The sequence below is a fragment of the Danio rerio genome, chromosome 24 (assembly GCF_049306965.1).
Source record: "Danio rerio strain Tuebingen ecotype United States chromosome 24, GRCz12tu, whole genome shotgun sequence".
Classification (NCBI taxonomy): domain Eukaryota; kingdom Metazoa; phylum Chordata; class Actinopteri; order Cypriniformes; family Danionidae; genus Danio; species Danio rerio.
In genome coordinates, this window is record NC_133199.1 from 38,213,324 (window position 1) to 38,233,817 (window position 20,494).

The 20,494-nt window shown below is 35.1% G+C and overlaps 2 protein-coding genes across 6 annotated transcripts in view; both read right to left on the bottom strand.

Moving 5' to 3' along the window:
• agap3 (ArfGAP with GTPase domain, ankyrin repeat and PH domain 3) overlaps window positions 1–20,494 on the bottom strand; it is a 985,397-nt gene that overhangs the window by 535,350 nt on the left and 429,553 nt on the right. The window lies entirely within an intron of this gene.
• Window positions 1–20,494, bottom strand: part of asic1c (acid-sensing (proton-gated) ion channel 1c) — a 215,793-nt gene that overhangs the window by 185,126 nt on the left and 10,173 nt on the right. For 3 of the 5 annotated variants that reach the window (XM_073940212.1, XM_073940214.1, XM_021470129.3), the window contains exon 1: window positions 3,955–5,199. In XM_073940212.1, the coding sequence (XP_073796313.1) occupies window positions 3,955–4,518 (564 nt within the window). In that variant the 5' untranslated portion in view covers window positions 4,519–5,199. 5 annotated transcript variants of the gene reach the window in all.

Genomic DNA, 20,494 nt, shown 5'->3' on the forward strand with positions numbered 1-20,494 from the left:
AAATACTATAACTTACACCTAAAAACCCTTCAAAGAAAACAGCACTCCTGTAAGCTACTGTACATTTTCACTTAAGGGTAAAAAGTGGAATAATTTTCACAGCGTGATACTCAATACCCTTGAATAGTTTTAGAAGAGTTCGCTTTTAACTCAATATTTCCACTAGTATTGCACAACATGTATTTGATTATATTGCTTTAAACACATTATTTACTTCGATTGTGAAAAGATTGACCAATAAATTCCCTTAAAAACAAAGTTGAATTCAAATGGGTTAAATAAAACATTTCTTTAAAGCATATTTTGAACAAGTGTGGAAGATTCCCTGGAGGTAAAGAGAAACCGTGTCCTCTCATTTCCCACTCATCCATGCCTGAGACTTGCGAAATTCTTATTATGATTGTGCCTGCTGATATTTAAAGTGTTCATAAAGCCTTTTTCTATGAGGTGAGGACCGGCATTAACCCCAATGTTCAACATCACCTTCACCTTAACTTAGACCATAATGATAGCCCAAGTCATTTGTTCCACGTCCAAACCGCGATCCAAGAATAAATTAGAATCAGTCACAGGATTTAACAATATCTGCTGCATAACTCAGAGCGTATGCAGAGAAATCCAATTAAAAAGAGAAGTAAATGGAAAAATCCAGAAAAAAAGAAAGGATTGTGTCCTATAGCAGTAGCTGCTGTAATCAAATATTATTTGTGTGTAATATCAAACCACCAGTTTCACATATGTTGGCCTCTTTTTACTCGGTCTTTAAGATGAAATGTACAGTATTTAACATTCAGAGCCAAAACATGAAATTTTGCCCTTTGCCCCAGCTGTGTTTATTATAATTTCCTTATTAAAACAAGGTATTTATTGACCTATGATTACAGCTAAGACATAACTGCCAGGTAAATGAACTGGAAAATATGAAATAGCAGAAATGATTTACAGCTTACATGTAGTGCTGACAAAATAAACCACTGTCAACCAATTTTAAAATGAAGTCCATCAGTCTGTATACCAAAAATGCTCCTAAAAATTGCATGCCAGGGGCGGGCAATTCATTTTTCTAAGGGGCCACATTAGACTCTGGAATGGTTTTAATTATACCAATATAGTTAATCTGTTATTTCCATAAACATTCATAAAAAGCTCAAAACAAAATCAATTTTATACAAAACATATTTTAAAAGATCAGCATCACAATATCAACCTAAATGCCAGAGGGTTGTTTGTTTGATTGCTTCACCTTAGTTAATTTTTGTTTGTTCGTTCATTCATCCATTCGTTATTTTTATGTTCAGTGAAAGAATAGCCTGTGTTAGGCTCAACAGGCGCACTGATGTCAGGTTGAATGTGAGGTGGATATGTGATGTAATGATCAACACTGAGAAATGATCTGTATCTGGATTTGTTAAATCTTTAATCTGAGGTCATTAATCTTCCTTTATTACTGTGTATTTCCATACAAAGTATGAAGCTGCCTGGTTAGTTCCTGTCACATGATGCGTGTTTCGCTCAAGGCACTCTAATGTTTCCATTTTTTGGCACTTGAAAAACTTAAGTGTGATATATGACATGTGCATCCCTTCCTATTTGCGAGATAAACCCACAATAAAAAAAAAATAATTACTGCAAAATTGTAGCAAACAATTTATGTGTGTTAAATTTAAACAAATTAAATTAAGTAACATTTAAATACATTTATTTGGGCTGAATTTAAACAAACAAATTGTTTACAATAACATAAAAAAGTATTAAAATCAAGGAATCATCTTTGAAAAAATTTTCAGTGCATGCATCTCCATTTGAAATAACGAAACAGAGCGCGCAAAAGATGCTATATGTAAAATTCTCCCCTTGTTGACTCGCAATATCAGACCTGCACATTGCAACGCCCTGTTTGAAGCTGAATTTAAATTGAATAAATACTTCACACGGGCCACTCAAAGAGGTCCAGCGGGCCACATGTGGCACGGGAGCCAAAAAATGTTGAGGTCTGCTCTTAACAATAAAGGCTCTTTTTGATCTTGACTTCCATAAATCCCCTTCAAATGTACAAAATACTCTTAATAGTGTAACAAAAACAATAACAGAGGCAATATTGACTAGTTTGGTTAAAAACTATTCTAAATACCAATATTCTTTCAAAAATTTGCATTTTGTTCTCAGGTTCCTGTTATATGTATACTTTAAGGTCAATTAAAACAACTTATTCAATGCCACAAATTGAAATAACTAAAACTTAAAAAAAAATACAAATAAATAAATAAACCAAACTAGCCAATATTGCCTGTATACTAGGGCTGCACAACATATCGTTTCAGCATCAATATCTCAATGTGATCTATCGCAATAATCTGCAATGTTGAGTTTATATTATAATTTATCATGCATGCGTTTCTGATGCCTGTGACTTTATAATAATTTTAAAAACATTCAGGCATAAGAAATTGTACCATTTGTGACCTTAACGATGATTCATTTTATTTAATTATTTTTATTTTTATCATTCAGTTACTGTACTTGAATACGGTCAGACTTGGGAAACGATAAAACACTATTTCCATTGTATAATTGTCTTGACTGTATTTATAGATCGTTATGCATGAAAATACTCGCAACACATGCAAACAGCACAGACCACAAGATTCTGACGGTATGATAACCTTGGATAAAAATGTCACAGTTTTACAGTATTGTGATTGCTGCTCTAAAATATATTATTTTTTAATGTCCGAATAAAAAACAAAAACATTTTTCTCCTTTGAACACAATATATTTTGTTTTGAGAAACGTTTAAAGTATTTGAGCAGTTAACATGTCAGGCTAAATAATTCAAATGAATCAATGACTTCTGTATTAGTTTTAAAAACACAGATTTCTTCACAATTTAAAATGGCATCTTTGCAGATCTTTTCTGCTGGAGATACTGTTGTCCTAAAAACTAAAACAAATAAAAGAATCTCACATATACCATAAGAACGGTACAGCAGAACATTTTTAAAACCTTAACTATTACTAAACCGCAGTATACCTTGAAAACCGTCATCATCCCATGCCTAGTCAGGGGACCCCAAAAAGTTTATAGATTGTTTATAAGATTGTATGAACATGCAAATAGTTTTTTCATTTATTCATCAATCTCTGACTAATCATGTGCATGAAAATACAACACATGCAAATACAGAAATGCACTGCAAGTAGCACAGACCACAACGAAAATGCGCAGGGGACACCAAAAAGTTTATAGACTGTTTATTAAATTTTATGAACATGCACTCCCACTGTAGAATCATCCCAATACAACTAACATTACAAATTCTCTCCAAATAGAGATATTAAGTCATCTGGTGACAATTTAACATCGCAATATAATGTATATCGCAAAATTTAAAAAAATTGCAATGTTAGATTTGTCCAATACTGCGCAGCCCAACTATAAAACAGTATATAAGTATTGTTTATTATTGAAACTTACATAACTTGCATGTTATTCTCTCAAATTGATTTCTCTGACTATTATCAGAAATGCATTTTGCATTACTCATACATTTGCGTAATTACAGGGAGAGCTAAATGGATTGAGAGAGCATGTGTTCTCTTGTAATGTCTCAGAGTCGCCATTTGAGAGTTGACAGTCAATTTTGATTTTATCGCCCAGCCGCCATTGATTCATATATGCAACTGCATATTCCAACTTATAGATTTTCTGCTGCAAATCCATTTGCACAGAAAACCTACATGGCACCAGCAAAAAAACTGAGAAGTCTCTTGTCAACAAAGGAGTAAGCCTGAAGGGAATAAAAAACTAGTATGCGTAATTCAATACACACTGTCTGAGTCAATGACCCAGCGTAGCTCGTGTCAAGTGATTTCAGCCTATATGCCAACAGTGCTTGTACTCCAGCTTGCCACAAGGTTCAACTAAAGAAGAATAGACCAACCATGGTAACTTACAGTGGTGAAGTTTAAAGGAAAGCACTCCTCTCCTCTGAAGCTGCACTGCAAGAGCATTTCGTTGATATCGTGGCCCGTTCGGTTGTAGAAATCCGTCATGTTGAATTGTTTAGGCTTGAAACCATTAAAACTAGCCTTCTCCTTCAATAAAGTTAAGACTTCCGGGTCGGCCAAGTGCGGGTTAGCGATCTGATAGTTCTCATTGAGCAGTGCCAACAGCTCCCCCACATGGTACAGATCGTTCTTTGTGATCTTCGAGAAGCGAAATTCGTTGAGGTTACAGAAGGTGACTGCTGGGAAAGTGAGGTTGGGGGCCGCCACTTCATCGAGTTTAGTGACGTGAGGAAACTCGAAGTAATAATACACACGATCCATACACACGTACATTAGAAGACCCAGAGAGCCCATGAAAGACAGCGTCCATAGGAAGCGGCGGAACGTCATATGCCCGTAGGCGAAAATGTGGCTCATGCCATGCAACGTGGAGTTGTTGGCGAAAACTTGCAGGTTGGACGGCCTCATGCTTTCAATGCTGTCTTCTGAGTCTCCCTTCATGGCTGTCATTGGTTATCCAGTTGTATTATTGATGAAGCGTTTCAAGTCTAGACGCTTGAGAAGTCTTTGAAGAGGTTCTTTAGGTAGTTTTCCAGTCAACGGTAGTCCTGCAACCTCTTCCGAAAAAGCAGCTGTCATGCCATGCAGAACCGAACACAATGACAGCAAGTCACATGAAAAGGAAGCAGCACAAAGAAGTACAAGCACAAGTGTGGGAATGAAGATCGCAATGGGAAGATCTCTCTTGATTGGAGCGTGTCTCCTCCGGTCCGCACAGAATGGATTTTTTTTTTTTTTTTTTTTTTACATCGCTATGACGATGGCATGGAATGAATTGGTGAATGGGAAGATTACAACAGCCTAACGTCTGTTGCTTGTCGCTGGCTACGTCCCCCCTGCGCCACTCCCCTGCTGAAAATCAAGGGTCACAGACCTCCTCCAAGCCCACCTCTGTGTTTGACAGCCTCAGCTGGGTTTCCTTGTGTCTCCTGGATTCGCGGCAAGCTGCGGAGAGCGCGGCTTCCTGATGTTTTGGAAAGCCAACGTGGTGGTCTCGCCCCGGACAGTGAGCGTTTCTTCCTCCAGATCTGGAAATGAGGATTTATGCACCTCTGCCGGCTGCCTGCCACCCCTCCTCTCTCTCCGCTGCTCTTTAGTAGTCAGGATCCATCCCACTGCTGAGCGTCTGCTTCGCCACAGCCTGCGTGTGTGTGTGTGTGTGTGTGTGTGTGTGTGTGTGTGAGAGAGAAGCATAGGGGGAGGGTGTTAGAGGGGCTGGGGGTGCTTCGACTCCAGGTTTGTATGAAAGGGAAGCTCTCGATGTGCAATGCTGTATTTCAGCTACAGGTAGTTGCAGAGAAGCAAATATCTGCACCATGTGATCTTATCTGGGGTTTGCGGGAAAGCATGTCATCATTTTTTTCTCTGATAAGGCTGGGTTTGCATTAGAAAACAGATCTGTTTTCTTAATATTTTAGCTTTTCAGCCACACTGAGAGAGCTGGGGTGTTTTGTGACTTCCGAAAACCAAGAAATTTGATGACACTTTTATAAGTCGGGCTGTGTGATGACGGTATATAGCGTATATCGAATCATATTATGCTTCATCGTTTATATTGCAATGTCACAAAAATAAATTGTTTACAGTAATACTTTTCTTATTTATAGGAGCACCATTACAAGACTGCAGACAGGTATATGGATAACAACACCATGAGAAAGTATAAATTGATTGAATTTACAGTACTGGTACTATATCATGATATATATTGTTTTTAGAATAAGAGATGACTTACACTCCCTGACAAAAGTCTTGTTGTTGATCCCAGTTGTAAGAGCAACAAATAATAACTTGACTTCTGGTTGATCATTTGGAGAAGTGGCAGAAGGTAGATTTTTTATGAATCATCTGCTGAACTGCATCCCAATCATCACAAATACTGCTAAAGACCTATTGGAACCTACCGTCCTAATTCAATAATTAAAAATCAAGGCATGATCATAGTTTATTTTGGTAAAATAAATGTAATCTAAAGGCCTTTGCCTTTCATATAAGCCACATCTGATACCAAATGATCAACTACAGGGTTCAATGCTACAGATTTTTTCTACTGGTCTGATCAAGCCAAATAAAAAAAAGTTAATAGCTATTTTTTGGCCCCATATTTTAAATAATGTGTCAAAAATAAAGTCTGTGAATTTAGAATTTCAATACTTTAAAAAATTGTTAATAAATGTGTTATGCAAACAAAAAGAGCAGTATGGAAAATGTGAAGGTATTTTATTGCGGTTCAAAATTATTTAACAAAAGGTGGGCTGGCATGTCCTTACGCCCCATTCACACATGGCTTCAGCATCAACGCTTGACTGAAGGCATGTCTGAAGTTGGGGCTGAAGCAATCGTAATAGCAGCGTCAGCCAATGAAGTTTAGTCAGCAATAGGCCCCTTTCTAGATGGTGTATTTGCATACAGCGATTTGATTGGCTGAAGCTTCCATCAGCACTTGAAAAGTTGAGCTAGTCCCAACTTTTTTAGCGAGCAATGCCTCTGAACCGGCGCCGACGGATCCACAATGCAATTCAGCAACGCCTGATGTTCACCCATTTAAAGTGAATGGGAATCGTTGACGCTGACGCCCCGTGTGAATGGGGCGTTATTATTGAGCCCTGAACTACAGTAGAAGTCAATTTATTATTTGTTGTTCCTAAAACTTGGATTTGTCAGGTAGTGCATATTATAATATGATATTTTTGTCAACATACTTCCAGGCAGATGTATTTGGAAATGTTTTTACTTTGAAATGTGGACTGTGAATCTGGTGCATTCAGACTTTGAAAGAAAGGTTTGTTTGTGCCACATAGTAACATCCATTTTTTTCTGATCACAAATGATCAGTTGCTTTTTATCTAAAATTACCATGCGTTCAAATACATGTGTCGTGACCGCTGGTGTTTATATTTTATATTAAGACACCTCCCTTTTATTTCATCAAGCCCTTTATCGCTTTTGCAGAAGTACTCTGTGTTATACATGAATACGACTGAATGAACAAACACGTCAGCTGCTGACCAGCAAACAGTTTCCAGAATGTGAAAATGATTTGGATGGCTATACAATTTGGATCACAATCTGTGTTTTGGTACAATGCAAGGATGCATGAATACTTGTGGTGCATTTTCTCACAAGAGGTGGTATGTAGGTGTTTGTTTACACACACCACGTGAAAAAAACACAATACATCTAAATCTATTATCTACTACATGAGGAGGAAGTGGTCAAAACAGGAGAAGCTTCAAATGTTTTAGACCTCATATAAGCCTGTTGTAAAGAATAAGTTCACCCAAAAATGAAAATTCCATAATTAACAGAAGTGTTCTTGGAGCTTCATATGATTCCAGTTGTCACATGGAATGTTTTTGATTCACTTTCTGGACTTTGAACGTCTTGTGACTCTTGCTGGCTATGGAGGATGAGAAAACTCACAGATTTAACCCCAAATATCTTAAATATGCGTTTTGAAAATAAATGAAGGTCTAAGATCATTGAAATGACATTAGGGTGAGAAATACTAACAATTTTCATTTTTGAGGCAAGCTATAACAAATAGCATAAAAAAAAAACAAGTGAATTGATGTCAGTTGACTAACTTTCATGTCAAAACAACATCAAGTTGACATTAAAATTTTCGCCAAAAACATGTCAGCTATTGATGAACATTTTTGATCTCTTTTAGGGCTGCACGATTAATCGAAAAAAGATCACGATCACGATTCGTTGGAATCTGGGAGTTTTCCGGGAGACAGAACAATATGAGTGAAAGGCGGGAGATGGGTCTGAAATACGGGGAGACTCCTGGGAAAAACAGGACTGTTGGCAGGTATGCTCCTGACCCGTGGCAAGCCATTTTGCTGTTGGAGCTGCTGTATTTTCTGGAAATTTTCGTACCCCCTTGGATTCAACTGTGTTCCTGAAAAACCCTTCCCCTTATCCATATGTCTTCAAGCTAAAGAGAATTGGAACAACCCTACCCCTTCACGTGAAATTGCAAAATAAGGGGTAAGGGAAAGGCTAAGGCGTAAAACTGGGACTAAAACACCTTATATTTTATTACTTTGTGTCGTTTTTTTTTTCGTAGTCAAATAGGCATCAATGTGTGGATGTCAAATAGACATCAAGACTTTGACATCAAATCAATTAGCATTTTGACATGTTTTTTGACATCATGGCTAATGTATATTTGATGTCGTTTTGACATCAAGGTAGTTTACAGGCATTGTAGGGATAAAAAAATCCAGTGTTCATTCGTAATTTGGAATTGACGCGATCTAATGAATGAAACTTCTTACATTACAATACGTTTTGTGTCGATATTTTAGTGGTCAAAAAAGCAATGCGTGGATGTCAAATAGACCAACATTTTGACAACAAATCAATTAGCATTTTTGAAATGTTTTTTGATGACATGGCTAAGGTACACTTGATGTTGTTTTGACATCAAGGTAGATTGAATGCATTTTAGGGATACAAAATCTCATGTTCATTCATAATTTGGAATTAAAGCTTTCAGATGAATAAAACTTTTCTTATATTTTAATACTCGTGTCGTTATTTTGGTGGTCATAAAGGCATCATTGTGAGGATGTCAAATAGACGTCAAGATTTTGACCTCAAATCGATTAGCATTTTTGACGTGTTTTTGACGTCATGGCTAATGTTTATTTGATGTTGTTTTGACATCAAGGTAGTTTAAATGCATTTTAGGAAGACATAATCCAGTTTATCAACATAATTTGGAATTAAAGCTTTCAGATGAATAAAACTTTTCTTATATTTTAATACTCGTGTCGTTATTTTGGTGGTCATAAAGGCACCATTGTGAGGATGTCAAATAGACGTCAAGATTTTGACATCAAATCGATTTGCATTTTTTAAATGCTTTTTTATTTCATGGCTAATGTCTATATGATATTGTTTTGACATCAAGGTAGTTTAAATGCATTTTAGGGATACAAAATCCAGTGTACATTCGTAATTTGCAATTGAAGCCATCAGATGAATACAACTTTTCTTATATTTTAATACTTTGTGTTGCTATTTAGGTGGTCAAAAAGGCATTAATGTGTGGATGTCAAATAGACATCAAGATTTTGACATCAAATCGATTTGGATTTTTGACATCATGGCTAATGTCAATTTGATATTGATTTGATATCAAGGTGCCTGCTGGGAATAGTTGTTTATTTATGAGCAGATAAGTAAAAACATATCAATGCTAGGTGTATATGGTGATTTTAGGTGTCGACAAATAAAAAAGCAATCCAAAAATGTTAGTCTGGATGAATCCATCGTCATGCACTATAAGCATTACCAAAAGCAGTCTAAATGTGAATCTTAATTTATCTGCAGCTGGGTAATCAGTAACTATCACTAGGCTTGATCTATGGGCTGTGGTTCAATCAATACCGATGTCCATTGTTCTTTTTTTTTTTGGGGGGGGGGGGGGGGGTAATAGTTCAGGGATCCATTCACAGCGCACTTGCAAATCCAGCCTTAAATGACATAAGATCATGGATACTGATGCTCATAGAAGACAAATTACAACAACAATCGGAAAACGGTCAGGGTAACAGATATCTCTCAACCAATTAAATCAATATCAAATCAATGAAAGAAGGCTGCGACAAAAATACATACCGCTTGTTTATAATTATTCTAGACGCAGACCAAAAGAAAACAATACTGCTCACACAGCCCAGATGCAATCCGTGTATTTGCATTCACATTCTGACTTTTGCAAATATTGTAATGTCTGGATTCTGTTTACAGGCTCCCCATTACAGCAAATATGCCGAGTGTGAGGATTAGCATATTACAATATTATTTTGCATATTTCTACATGTAAATAACTTTTGAACAGCTTACTCGGAGTCTGTTGTTATGTTGAGACTGAGCAAGCCGGCCATGTAGCATACCCAAAAGAAGTCCTTGAATAAAAGGCAAGTGGATAATGCGATAACTGAAATCGTTTTTTATTATTTCACATTCCTCTGTGTGATTTATTACCAGACATTCCTGGATGCGACACATGCGGTTTAGCTATTTGTTAACAAAACAAACAAGAGTAAAATCGAGAAGAGGCATAATACTGATACACTTTGAAGAAAAAAATAAATAAAAATAAAAAATCTCACTGAAATATAGGTTTGATCTTAAAGGAGACCAATTATTTTCCTTTTTGCAAGATGTATAGTAAGAATCTGATGTTCCTAGAGTGTGTATGTGAAGTTTCAGTTTAAAATACCACACTAATATTTTTTAGAACACTTTAAAAATGCCCCTTTTAAGCTATGATCCAAATTGTGCCATTTTTGTGACCGTCACTTTAAAGGTGCTGTTTGTAAGCTTTTGATTCTTCTAAAAGTATAAAATTACCAAAATATGTTTTCAGATATTTCAGAAACAAGCTAAGTGAAGTTGTTTATCTGAAAAACAATGCTAAAGTCAGTTATTCTGTTTTCAATGCGTATGCAATGTCTTTGTTTTGGGTCTTTTAAAATGCCTACAGCCACTTTAGCCAATTATATTTCATCACCCCAGCCTGGTTGGAAAACCGTGCATTTCATTCATTCAGTCAGGAAGGCTCTCAAAGCACACATCCGTGACCCAAATGCAACCTCTGGTGGACAGTAGCAGACTCCGAAATGAGACGCAGATTCAGAGTTCCACAAGGTTATTAATTAGCAAATAATATAAATATTACCAACGTAAACATTAGGTGACCAGGTTACATTATAACCTTGTGTCCTACCAACATATGACAAGATTTGCAGTGATAAGCAATCTGGCTGTTTGCACCAAATGAAACACGACTAACGCCTGTTTCACACCGCAAGCGTCAGCGGCGCGTGAGCAGAGCGTGAGCAGCGCGTGTGTTTTCGGCGTCCATGTTAACAGATTATAGCTTTCATACCGCACGCAGCAGCAGCGCGTCAGTGCGAGGCGTGAGCGTCGCCGAAGCAGCAGTGCAGCGATAGTTTCGGCGCTGGGTCTATTTTTGACGCGCTGCTCACGCTCAATAAAAGTGACAGTGCATTGATAATGACCAAAACACAATGAATGACAGTAAAAAGTAGCAATTTTACCCAATAAATACGTTGATAACGTCAAATGGTATACATATAGTCATTCAAATGAACTTAAAACGATTAAAAACGGCAACATTTATTTAGGCCCGAACTACAAAACCAAATGTAAAACAATTTTAGTATCAGTTTTGCTTAAGTTGCACACTAGTGTTGTAGGAGAGGGGAAATAGAATATTTACGGGATTTGTAGTCCATAGCGAAGTGTATTGTGGGTAGTGTAGTTCGACACGCATACTGGATTATGTGAGCTCGCTGTGTGCTGTGCAGCTGAGCAGAGGAAGAAAGTTTAAATCGGCTTTGTTTTATGTTCACTCGAGTTATTCCTACCGGGAGCTGTTTGCACTGTGAATCTGACAACACGAAAATAAGTAAAATAATGGCATGCATTGGTAACTTTTGTCCGTCTCATCATCTGCACGAGCATGAATTATTGAGCTGTTATTCTGCCGCTGGACAGATGAAAAGTTTAAAAGGTGTATTTGTATATAGAGAGACATGGGTAACTAGATAGAATAGACAGAGATAGGTTGATCTCTGCAGCAGCTGCCGAAGAACTGCGCGCTGCAGACGCAGCTGGTGTGAAAGGCAAACGCCTGCGTGCTGCTACTGCTCGACATACGCGCTGCTCACGCTCTGCTCACGCGCCGCTGACGCTTGCGGTGTGAAACAGGCGTAAGACTAACACGGCCATTCAGAAGCACAGAATGGTGCACTCACTGCACTCCAATGAAATAGTAAGGTTTATAATCTAATGAATACATTTTAAACCTCTTTAACATTATTAAATATAGATGCTGAATCACTGATATATGTTGGCTTGCATTATTTCGCAGTTCAATTTCAAGCGGTTTATTTTATCTTTAAGATCTGAGGTGAACTATCTGCTGCTGCTTTTAATAGTATGGCAATAAATGTCATGTAAAATGGCATTCAAACTCATATTATTAGCATTTGACACTGAATAAAGCACATAAGGTGTACCTGAGGGAATGATTGTCAGTTTTATATTGTTCAGCTGCAAGAAAGAAGCTGCAAGAAGAAGAAGCCGTTTCTAAATATCAATTTCAAGTGTTGGTTAGAACAAAAACTCCTTTTAAAATGGAAATATTCCATCTATTGCATGCCAGTACTTTTACTTAGAACACAAATCAGCCTTAAGGCTGGATAGTGAGGCACACTCCTGTTGGTCCTCAATCTGGCAACCTGCACTTGCATGTGTTTTGATACAGGAATGCAATACCTAGTTCAACCACCAGGTGTCAAACTTGCATACTGCACCTTTAAATTCAAGCGAGATTGTGCTCTTTTCAAAAGAGGGCGGAGCTTCAAATGCCTATGCATCAGCATAGTGTATTCATTATCTGTATAAATGTATCTAATTTTTTTAGAATCACATTCGATACAAACCGATATTGTTAGTCCTTTCTTGACAAAAGACCAAAATAAAGAAGCTTTATTTTTATGATTTGTGTTATTGTCAGTGGTTTCAGATTGTACACCTAACATAGTATGCTACCTAAAATGGTTAATACATAAATGTTTTAAAATTTATATATTTATTTTTAAATCGCAATATTGTGTGCAAATTTCAGGGAATTACCACCACAAAATCAGTCCTTTTTTTTTTTTTTTTTTTTTAAGAAGAAAAATCGCAAAAAACTAGGGGTCTGATTAGAGGCTGGATATATACACACACTGTTGACACACAATTGTGTTTAAACCCCTTATAAAAGTGTTTTTTGTATTATAATAGGTAGGAAAAAGGAAGAGTGGATCACAATCCTTGAGTAGTTGCTGCCTTCCAAACCTAAGCATCAATTTGTTTCTACCACACCAATGGCATACGAGCAAATATGCTAATCATTTTACTTCCACCGCTGCACTCTGGGACGAGGAGTGATTGCTGTTTTGAGCACTTTCACCTGAGGGCTGACTGAATAAAAGATTGTACCTGGTCACCAGTGATTGACAGCTGAAATCATATCACATATACTGACTTGAGCTGAGTCACCAACAATACCATAATAAAACCAATTTGCTGGATGGAAACATCCAAAAATAGCAGACTAATAGCTGGTTTTAGCCACGATTGGCTGGGAATCACTTGCAGGCTTTCTGGCTAATTGTTCATTGGTCTCCTACATCGATATTTGCTTCAACTTGCATACACTGCAACATACACTGGTAAAAAACTCTCTTGATGTCTTCTTGATTCTTTATTTGTTGCATATCTGTTTTTAGTGATGATTTTGTCGCAGGATATACCCATGTCTGTTTTACTAGTGCTAAGGACGCATGTATAATATCTGAAAGTAGTTAAAAACTCGAGAAATAAGTCAAAACAGTCTGCTTTTAAATCTTTTTTGGGTTTGCAACAGGACTGATTGAGGAACTAGTAAAATTGACTATTTTAGTATAAAATATTACAAGAAAAGTAAATTATCTTAAGATTTACTCACCCTCAGGGCCTTCTAGGTGTACAGTATGACTTTCTTCTTTCAGTCAAATCAAGCCGAAGGTATTTTAAAAGTGATCATGGTCTTTTTCAGCTCTCCAATGGCAAAAGTTGGCTGATTTTTTTTATAAGCAGTCCAAAACTGGTCCAATAAAGCTCATCCATCATTAATGAAATGTACCTCACGTGGCTCAGGGGATGAATACAGGTTTCCTGCAGTGAATCCATACGTTTCTGTAAGAGAAATTTCCAAATTTAAATCTTTGCTTAAACTTCCGGGAACCATTTTAGACTCACAAAAATGTAGACATCGCCCTCTAGTGGATTTATCATCTGAATGTGCAATAAGACATACCCGGAGCAACATGTTTTAAATTTCGCAATAATGTAGACAGCGCTCTAGTGAATTTGTCACCTAAATGTGCAACAAAACACAGAGCAGTGCATTTTACATTTTGAAAAATTGTACACAGCGCCCTCTAGTGGTTTTTCCATCTGAATGTGCAACCAAACTACCCTGGGCAACTCATTTTACAATTCACAAAAATGTAAGCAACTAGGTTCTCAGTCTTCAAATGTATTAAATAAAAAAGTGTTTAAGTAAATTCATTCATTCATTCATTCATTTTCCTTCAGCAGTGGAATGAACGATCTGATGAATGATCTGAGGTGTTCGCTAAAATGACTAAGTACTTGTGTGAAAGTAAAAGACGGAAGCAGTCTACTGACCCGCTGACTGCCTTGACCCGCTGTCTCGAGCGCATGACAATGTGTGTGCGTCTGTGTCTGTGTGTGAATGGGTGTGTGTGGTCACGTGATGTGCGTTTTCAGCGGTAGTGAGGAAGGAGGCTGCTCAGAAATGCTACACGCCAGTGTGGATGTGGATCGTCGTCGTTCTAAAATGCCATTTAAAAACAAAGACACATTAGTGTAAACAGGGCCTGAGTATGTATTTTTCGCGAGCGGATTTGCAACGGGTGCAGGGCGAAGGATCGCGATGCACCCATCGTCTATCATCCCAACCGTAATACGTACATAGCAGAGCTTGCAAACTGTGTTTTTTTTTTGTCGACAACACGAACGTTGTCAACATAACTAACTGGATATCCAAAATACTTCCACACCAGCGACTTCATTGAAAGAGGAGAGGATTTAAGCTGTCAACGGGTCTCCTGCGTCTGCAGTTTAACAAGCACTTCAACAAGCATGTTTTTTTCCCGCTTGGCAAGCCAAGCTGACGTGACATGGGGGCGTGGCAGCATTGACTATTCTATTTTTTGATTCGGTAATCGAAGTTGAGCAAAAATTTCGATCGATTTCGATTAAAAATCGAAATCGTGACACCCTTAACCTATATGGACACCTATTCATTGCACATATCGCTTTTTTGGGGTGGGGGGAGGGGGGGTATGCTGTTGTATTTTGCACTGTTGTATTTTGCACTGTCGTTGTATTTGCACGATCTGTATTTTGTAATGTCTGGAGCCAGCACCTAAGCTTTTCTCTCATCATAGCACACGTGCTGCTGATGATGTAACAATAAAAGTGATTTAATTTGAGACTATGCCTTTTCTGTGTGGGTTAAAAGAAAGAATGGTGTGCATTTTTGAATCAGGAGGAAGATTAGGAAACGGAGTAAACTGATTTTGTACAAAGTTTTGGGTGATGAAACTTTTCAGACAAATCTGAAATTGACATACACATCCTTTAGTGACGATATTTTAATATACTGTGCAGCTTAAACAACAACAACAACCTGTCTGATTCTGCACTTTTTGAATTCTACTTGCAAATTTCAGTCCGAATCAGCCTCAAATCAGACAACCAAACTCGACCCGAATTTGAAAAGCATCCTCAATTAAATTCCGAATGGTCCACAATCCGGCCATGCATTATGCATACAGACGCCACACAGTGATTGACTCGTTTGACATCTGATCGATGTGTTCAGAGTCTCATTCTACACCACTGCATGAGCACTTGGCATCTGCCAGGAAAAGCTTGTCAATGCAGAGAGGTTTTGGCACAAGCCGCGAGTCTTACCCTGCAGGGAGCAGACCTCTGGTCATAACAGGCCAGGAGAAACAGGCTTACTGTCATTCATTCACTGCTTCTATAAGTACTGCACTATCTGCACTCTCCAGCTAAAGCCACCCTGACTCTACTTTTCCTGCTATTGTACAAATCGCACAATACTGTTATCATTTACTCATCTTTATGTTGTTATATGACAAGTTATATGAGAACAGCGCTTAGCCTCACTGACATCATTCTTCAGGAGAAACTCGATTTGAGAGGATAAATTGGCATGCTGGAATAGGCTCAGATTGCTGTAAAAAAATAATAAAAAAATCTGTTAATCTGTTTACAGTTTCCGCAAGTGTTTTCAGCTTGTTTACAGTTGTGACTTGCATTATATGATGTTGAACTCAGCTCTGTCGACTTCTGATGTTGAAAATTTAACTGTACATTTTAACAAAGTGACTTTTATTGACATTTTAGTGGTATGAAATAATATCATGTATAAGAAATAATATATAGAAAAATAAGTCTGTAAAATAACAGAAAATGTACTGGCAGTTTATTATCAAGGTTAATATACAACAGCAGACAATATATTACTGTACACTGTTAATAAAAGTCACCTTTTCCAACTTTAAGGTTAAAAGTTGTTGCAATTTAAAAGCATAAATAAAAGGGGAAATATAAAATATAAAAACATGAAACAAAATAAAACTGCTAATTTAGGGATATTTCTACAGTGTTATTTTAATTTAGTAACATACAGTTTAAGTCAGAATTATTAGCCCCCTTCAAATTGTTTTCTTCTTTAAGTATTTCCCAAGTAATGTTTAACAGAGCAAGGAAATGTTCACAGTATGTCTGATAATATTTTTTCTTCTGGAGAAAGTCTTATATTGCTTTATTTCAGCTAGAATAAAAGCAGTTTTTAATTTTTTTAAACACAATTTCAGGGACAAAATTATTATCCCTTTAAGCGATATATTTTTTTGATAATCTACAGAACCACAGTAATACAATAAGTTGCCTAATTACCCTAACCTGCATATTTACCCTAATTACCCTAGATAAGCCTTTAAATGTCACTTTAAGCTGTATAGAAGTGTCTTGAAAAATATCTAGTCAAATATTATTTACTGTCATCATGACAGAAAATAAATCAAATAAATTATTAGAAATGAGTAATTAAAACTATTATGTTTAGAAATGTGTTGAAAAAAATCTTCTGTTGAACAGAAAGTAGGGAAAAAAATAAACAAGTGGTTGAATATTTCAGGGGGGCCAATAATTCTGACTTCAACTGTATATACCATGTATTACTTCAAATAAAATAATATACATTTTATTTTAGCTAGCAGAAATTAACTGACAAAACGTTAAATAAAAAAATACCAAAATACATATTTGAAGTTATTATAAATACAACTAATTAACAAAAAAAATATTTTTTAAAAGCAAACGATGCCAATAAATAATAAAAACTACAATACAACGATAATTTTCAAGTTGCGTCCAATAATTATGAACAAATAATATTAAAATTCGTCATCATTTTGTATAAAATGGAAATTATGAAACAACAAATATTTGAAACAGCTTTAAAACGTAATAAAAAGCTGCAAAGAAATGTTAGCCTTACAACATTATAATTTGCATTATGATAAAGCATATCACTCTCATATTTGATTGATTACTGGTCAGATGGTCCTCCGCTGAAGCAGACCAGGTTTGTGCCTGGTCAGTACATGAATGCGACCAGATGGAAAAGCTAGGTTGCTGCCAGAAGTGATGTTAGTGAGGCCAGCAAGGGGGCGCTCACCCTGTGGTCTGTGTGGATCCTAACACCCCAGTATATTGATGGGGGCTCATTGAGCGTCGTCTTTTCAGATGAGACATTAAACAGGTCCTGACTCTCTGTGGTTGTTAAAAATCCCAAAAAAAAAAAAAAAAAAAAAAAAACAGTAGGGGTTTAACCCCGGCATCCTGACCAAATTTGACCACTGGTCTCTGTCCATCATGGCCTCCTAACCATCCCCATATCATAATTGGCTTTATCACCCTGTCCCCACCAATCAGCTGGTGTGTGGTCAGTTGCAAGATGGCTGTATATTCCCCTAAAAATGTGTAAAGCGATTTGTGTGTCCAGAAAAGCGCTAAATAAAAACGTAAGGAATTATTATTTAATTTTAGATTCTGGATATTTATTAAAATATTTAAAACCAAATTATTTGTAATTATTTATTCATCCAAAATTAATTGAAATATATAATTAGAAGCATGAACACACAAAAATCTGACAGTGAACAATATGAAAAATAGAATATTTCTCCATTTGTGTGTGTGTATATATATATATATATATATATATATATATATATATATATATATATATATATATATGTATATATATATATATGTGTGTGTGTTACTGTATATACATTTATTATGTAAGCTATATGTGAAAAAAACAATACGAAAAAATTGTTATATACAATTTGTATAACATACACAAATGTATATCTAAACATAAACCTCATGTATAATATTTGTATTTGTGTATTTATGTTTACATAATAAATATACACAATACATAAACATATTACGCTGAAACAAACTTTTATTTTATTATCACGATTAATTTTTGCCCAGCACTAATAATAAATAAATAAATAAAACAGCAGCACAAATAAAATCTCATTGTGCATTTTAATAAAAGAAGCAAAAAAAAAAAACCAAAAAAAAAAACAAACAAACATATGGCTTGGGAACAAGAAGAAATATAATTGACATTTTTATGCTAGTCCATTATGCAGCATGATATACAATCTGTGCACAAGAGCCAAAAGACAAATTACAGCTCAGGTTTCAGTGAATATGAAAAGCCAATAAATAAATCAAGTCTTCAATCTACACACACCATGAAGGCTACGACGCAAAAAAAAAAAAAAAAAAAAAACCAGCAGAGCACATGGACCTTCACATGCATAAAAGCACACTCACCAGACACGTGCCATTTAGCAGATAAAAAAGGATGAACTACCTATTGTTTTATGGGCTGTGGGAACACACTGGAAAGCTCATTCAGCTGAGAAAAGCGCTGATATCAGCTCAAACGCAGGAGAAAGACGTGCGCACACTAAAGTATGATGCTTTAAGACAGATGCTGCAGCTAACATGAACATGTGAGCATCTTTAAACTAAAATGGATTATACTGTTTAAGTCAAAAAAAAATTTTTTTTTCAAATATTTCCCAAATTATGTTTAACAGAGCAGGGAATTTTTCACAGTATTTCCTATAATATTTTCATTATTACTTGTTTTACTTCGGCTAGAATGAAAGCAGTTATTAATCTTTTTAAGCCATTTAAAGGTCAACATTTTTCAGACCCCCTGGTTTTTAAGATTAATTTGTGACTTTTTGCAATAAAAATGATTTTGTGGTTTTAATTTCCAGAAATTTGTGGACAATTTTGTAATTAAAAAAAAAAAAAAAAAAAAAAAAATATATATATATATATATATATATATATATATATATATATATATATATAAAATATATATATATATATATATATATATATATATATATATATATATATATATATATAATATATTATATATATATAAATAATATATATATATATAAATAATATATATATATATATATATATATATATATAAATAATATATTATATATATATATATATATATAAATAATATATTATATATATATATAAATAATATATATATATATATATATATATATATATATATATATATATATATATATATATATATATATATATATAAATATATATATATATATATATATATATATATATATAAATATATATATATATATATATATAAATAAATATATATATAAATATATAAATAAATATATATAAATATATAAATATATATATATATATATATATATATAAATATATATATATATATATATATATATATATATATATATATATATATATATATATATATATATATATATATATATATATATATATATTCAATTTTTCATTTTCAAATTTTATTCCAAATATCGTAATGCATAGCAAATCGTGAGCATTTTATCATGACACGCATCGCATCGTGAGCTGAGTGTTTCAGTACACCCCTATCTATAAGTCATGTAAAACAATTAATTGCAAACTGAAATAATCTAATTTGATTTGAATCTCAATGTTTTATGAGTTTATTAAAAAATTTTGCCATTATTTTGCAGTTATACATTTTTTTTTAATTGCATACAGAACAAACCATCTTTATACAATGACCTGTCTAATTAACCTAGTTAAGCTTTTAAATTGCACTTTAATCTAAATATGATCTTGAAAGTATTTAGGAAAATATTATGAACTGTCATCATGGCAAAGTCAAAATAAATCAGTTATTAGAAATGAGTTATTAAAACTGATGCGTTTAGAAATGTTGAAAAAAAAATCTTCTCTCCGTTAAACAGAAATTGGGGAAAAATACTTCTATACTTATACATATATTCAACTATGTACCGCCATGTCTTTTCAGACCAATGAACTGTCTTTTTTACGAGAAGAGGGGCATTGGGGGTCGCTAAGAAATGCTCTAAAAACACTGTAGGATCATGAAGCTTGCAGTTTTGTGAGGGTCTCTGGAGACTGTTTACTGAGAGGAAACTGTGAGCGTAATGACACTGACCACACTGCTTGACCTTAGAAATAAATCATCTGCAGCCAGTCTAATGCAAACTAAATCTGTGCAGCGGCTAATGGCAAAACACGGCATCCAGAACACTTCATTTACTTCCTTTACGAAGACGGAACAGAGTTTGTTTGCGAATTCATTGCATTTCCATGCAGCATA